The sequence below is a fragment of the Myotis davidii genome, unplaced genomic scaffold (genome assembly GCF_000327345.1).
Source record: "Myotis davidii unplaced genomic scaffold, ASM32734v1 scaffold1767, whole genome shotgun sequence".
Lineage (NCBI taxonomy): Eukaryota > Metazoa > Chordata > Mammalia > Chiroptera > Vespertilionidae > Myotis > Myotis davidii.
The window spans coordinates 20,958-25,402 of record NW_006297662.1 but is presented as its reverse complement, the minus strand read 5'-3'; the positions used below and the strand labels follow the sequence as shown (position 1 = coordinate 25,402).

General features: G+C 44.0%; 1 protein-coding gene across 1 annotated transcript; it reads left to right on the top strand.

Annotated features, from left to right (window-relative positions):
• Positions 1 to 742: 742 nt before the first annotated feature.
• Positions 743 to 3,422, top strand: LOC102768002 (zinc finger protein 211-like). The gene is given in 3 exon segments (XM_015570209.1): positions 743 to 1,381; positions 2,329 to 3,120; positions 3,123 to 3,422. Coding segments are annotated over 3 exon segments (1,071 nt in total). The 5' UTR covers positions 743 to 1,260; the 3' UTR covers positions 3,281 to 3,422.
• Positions 3,423 to 4,445: the final 1,023 nt, after the last annotated feature.

Here is a 4,445-nt window from a genome sequence, read left to right as displayed (position 1 = left end):
TGCAGACCATCATGCTGCTGGCAAAGTCTAAGCTGACCAGAGGACATGGCAAAGTCCTGGACTCTACCCTATGTCGATCCTGGAAGGTTTTAAGGTCAAAGCTCAGGAAAGGTTTGAGGCTTAATTAGAGTTTGCAGCAAAGTGGAACTAGACAAGGCTTGACCGAGGCATGACCTCTGTAGCTAAAGGTATGGTCATAGTAACTGTAACCTGATTGTCATAGTAACTGTCACACATAGATAGATCTAGGCAAAGCTTGCCCAGTCTTGCCCAGCTTGTAACGATCTGTTACTTCCCTATGACAGGCCGAGCCCTAGCAGTGATCTATGAGGCATGACCAGTCGCAGCTTAGCTATAAAGCATTGTGTGTAAAGAATAAAGTTGCTGGTGCCTTGTGCCAGTCCTCTCAACCCTGTCTCATGGTCTCTTGTATTTCATCCCACGCCACCTCTACCCGTCGGACCCTCTCCGAGGTGCGGGTCACCGCAGTGTTTGGGTGCTACATTCTAGGTTTACATCTTAGGTGCCATTTAACTAACCACCTGCCTTTCGTTGTTGGGAGTGACACACTGGTTGATGGGAATGACATAGCATTCATCAGTGTTACCCTGGCTTGTAAATTTCCACTTGCATTGGTAAGGAAGAAGGGTCAGAGAGAAGTAGATTTTGGAGGTGGTGAACTATCTTTTTGGAAAAGAAGGTGATTAGGAAAAAAATTATCCACACCATGGAAAATTTGCATTACCTTTGATGTTGTGCCTCTGGGAAAGAAGCTGTGTGAGAGAAGTGTTGTTCAAAGAACTATGTGCAGCAGGTAGTGCAAAGCAATGGCCTCATACCTTGGGATTGGGATCAAGCAATGCAGTGTGATGCCATGTTTTTGATGTCTTAGAGGAACAATCAGAAGGACAAGTCTATTTCTTGAAGAGACCAGTATTAAATCACTCACACTATTTTTATCGTCAACATCCCTCTCTAACCTATGTTTTTGACACCCACTCTATTGATAAGAGGCAGTGTGGTATACATGGGAGTTCCAGAGCTCAGGTATCTTCTATCTGCTCAACTGTCTTAATTGTGGGAAGAAACTATCAGCAGAAATATAAGAAGACAGTGGCTTTCATAGGATGAAAGCCTGGTATTTAACATAATATAAAGAATGGAAAGAAAAGATGGGTGTGGAGAGTGGGGAGTATGACAGACTTATAAACTTAGGAGTGAATCTGATCATGGGATGTACTGTCTCCATTATGACAGGTTATGAACTTTGAGGACGTGGCCATTGCCTTCTCTCAGGAAGAATTGGGGATCCTTGATGAGGCTCAGAGACTTCTGTACTGTGATGTGATGCTGGAAGTTTTTGCAGTTGTATCATCTATAGGTAAGACCTTCACATTCTCCTAGTTTCCTGAGGTGATGACCTCACTTCCTTTATTCCTCAGCCATAGCTTTCTCTCTCCCAGAGCCAGACATGGCCTCTGTTACTTTCCCCACTGTTCTGTAAAATGTGCTGTGGCTGCCAGGGATGAACTGGATGGGGAGCCCTGAGCAAAGGACTCCAGGAACATCCCTATCACCTCAAAAAGTATAGGTAACAGAAAGTCAGGAATCTTGCAGTGAGCTCAGTGGGTCCCAGCTTGCACTTTCTCTTCATGGGAGGCTGACAGTGTCCACATGCATGACTTCAACTTCTGCACTCCTTCTCTAGGTAAGGGTTCTTTGTGGCAGCTTGTGCCATGTTATAGTCTTTACATACATGAACCATGGGCTTTTCTTGTAAGGCCCTCATTCAGTTGTTAGTAATATTTTCTTCCCTGAATACTATAGCAAATGATGTTGGTCTTACCCAGTGCTGACTGCTCACTTCTGTATCACCTGTTCCTTTGCATTTCTGCCTCTGCAGTATTCTGAAACATTGACATGCACATGTGTTATGAGGTGCACATACGTACTAAGTAGTCCTCAACACCAGCTACTCCTTTATTGAATTTTACTTGGAGTAAGAGGGAACCAACCTCTTGCACAGCTCACCCCAGTCCCCAGCAGACAAGCCATGCTGAATGCTGTTAGTTGAAGGATTATCTGGAGATCCATATTCTAATCCATGTGGTGCTTGCATTGTTGTGTCATATTTCTCCTGAGGCCTCCCTATTTTGTGATCATCATTAGCCCAGAAAGTTACAAGAGCCTCTTATTAATCCTTCCTGCACATCACTTATTTTCAGACAATTGCATGGAACCAACGTGTGATGCATAACACACTTTTGCAATGGGACTTCCCCCGTCACACAATCAACATTCATTTCCTCACCATTTCTCACTTTTCAGGTTGTTGGCATAAAATGGAAGATGAGGAGGCCTGTTCTGATCAGAGTGTATACATACAAGGAGAGTCACAGGTTAGGGCTTCTAAGACAGCTGCAGCCACCCAGAAGACCTTTCTTTGTAAGCGGTGTTTCTCTGTGTTGCAACATATTTTGCACCTGGCTGGGTCACATGCAGCAGACTTTGCGCAGAAAGCCTTCTGTACTGATGTGTGTGTTGGAGACTTCTGTTTCAGTGCAAACCCTCACCAGCAACAGAGGAATGAATGTGGAGAGGAGCCCTGGAAACAAGCTATGGACAGGGCCTCCTGTGTGAACAGGTGCAGCTTCTCCTTTTCTTTGGTGACTTCAACCAGGAGGGAGGTTGCCAAAGACTTGCAATCCAACTCAGAGCTTCCCCAGCACCAGGCTACTCTTAAGACTGAGGAGCTACACTGTGGCAGTGAGATTTCACAGGAATTTCTTGATGGAAAAAGTCATCACCAGTGGGGTGACTGTGAAAATGCTGTCAGCCACAACCTGAAAGATGTTAAATGTCAGAGTGCATTTTCTGGAGAAGTAGTTTTTGAGTGTGACAAATGTAGGGAAGTGTTTAGACGAATCTTTAACCTCATTCAACATAAGAGAGTTCACACTGGAGAACAGCTGTATGAGTGTCGTGAATGTGGGGTTTCCTTTCGTCTGAGAGCTCACCTCACAAGGCACCACCGAGTTCACACTGGAGAGAAGCCATATGAGTGTAGTGAATGTGGGAAGTCTTTTAGCCAAAAATCAAATCTTATTGAACATCTGAAAGTTAATGTGGGAAGTCCTTCAGTGCAAGAAGTACACTCATTAAACACCAGAGAGTTCACACTGGAGAGAAGCCATATGAGTGTACTGAATGTGGGAAGTCTTTTTGCCAAAAATCTAGTCTTATTAAACATCTGAGAGTTCACAGTGGAGAGAAGTGTTAAATGTGCAGGAAATGTTTTATTTTATTCACTTAGAATAGTAACACTGAAGGTGACTCTTTGGGACCTATTTTCCTGAATTGAAACCTCCCCTCCTTTTTTTAAAAAAATATATTTTATTGATTTTTTACAGAGAGGAAGGGAGAGGGATAGAGAGTCAGAAACATCTATCAGCTGCCTCCCGCACACCTCCTACTGGGGATGTGCCCGCCACCAAGGTACATGCCCTTGACTGGAATCGAACCTGGGACCCTTGAGTATGTAGGCTGACGCTCTATCCACTGAGCCAAACTGGTTAGGGCTGAATTGAAACCCTTTTAATGGCACATACACTCTGCTAGATTCCTCACAAGTTTCCAATACAACTGAGGCTTGAAGGAGGTGCATTGCACTTGGTAACATGCCCAGATCTAACACCAGATTAATTTGTGGCTGAAGAGGTTTCCCCTCTACCACCTGGCTCATCTGAAGACTGTGTATCAGTCCCAACACTTGTGTGCTCAGGGGACATGTATTCTGTGTTCTCACTTGTGCTTGAGAACATTATGATTATTCCAGCTCCTGACAGGATCTTCATTCCTTTCTCTCTATGGAGGTAATACACCTGACCCAGGGTTCATCCAGGGCACCCATCCTCAGCTAAGAAGTGCTGCCTCTTTCAGGCACATGTGCTTCTCACATTATGCTGTGATGAATTGTTCCAGGTTCTGATTCACCAACCTGCGAACCGCTTGCTGTGCTCTGTCTGGTTTGTGATCTTTTAGTAAAGGTGTTTTTTCTTTTGTACCCTTAATTGTCCTGGTTATATTCAATTCCACGTATGATTGTCAAGAATAATTATGATCTAACATCGTAGAGTTAACAGATACTGTGTGAATCCCAACATGTCTATGCTTTCGGAGGGACAGCATAATGCCAGAAAATCACTCTTTGACCAATATTGACTTATAGTGCATTGAAAGAAAGGCTGCATGACTTTGTGGTTCTAATTTGCAGGTTTGATCCCAGCCCATGTGGGGATGTAGGAGGCATCTAATTTTTCTTCTTTCTCACATTGATATCACTCTCAATCTCTCTCTTCCTCTCCCCTTTCACTTGCACTCTCTCTCAAAATATCCTCAGATGAGGATTACCAAAAAAATCCAAACATTCACGCTGGTGCTCTGAG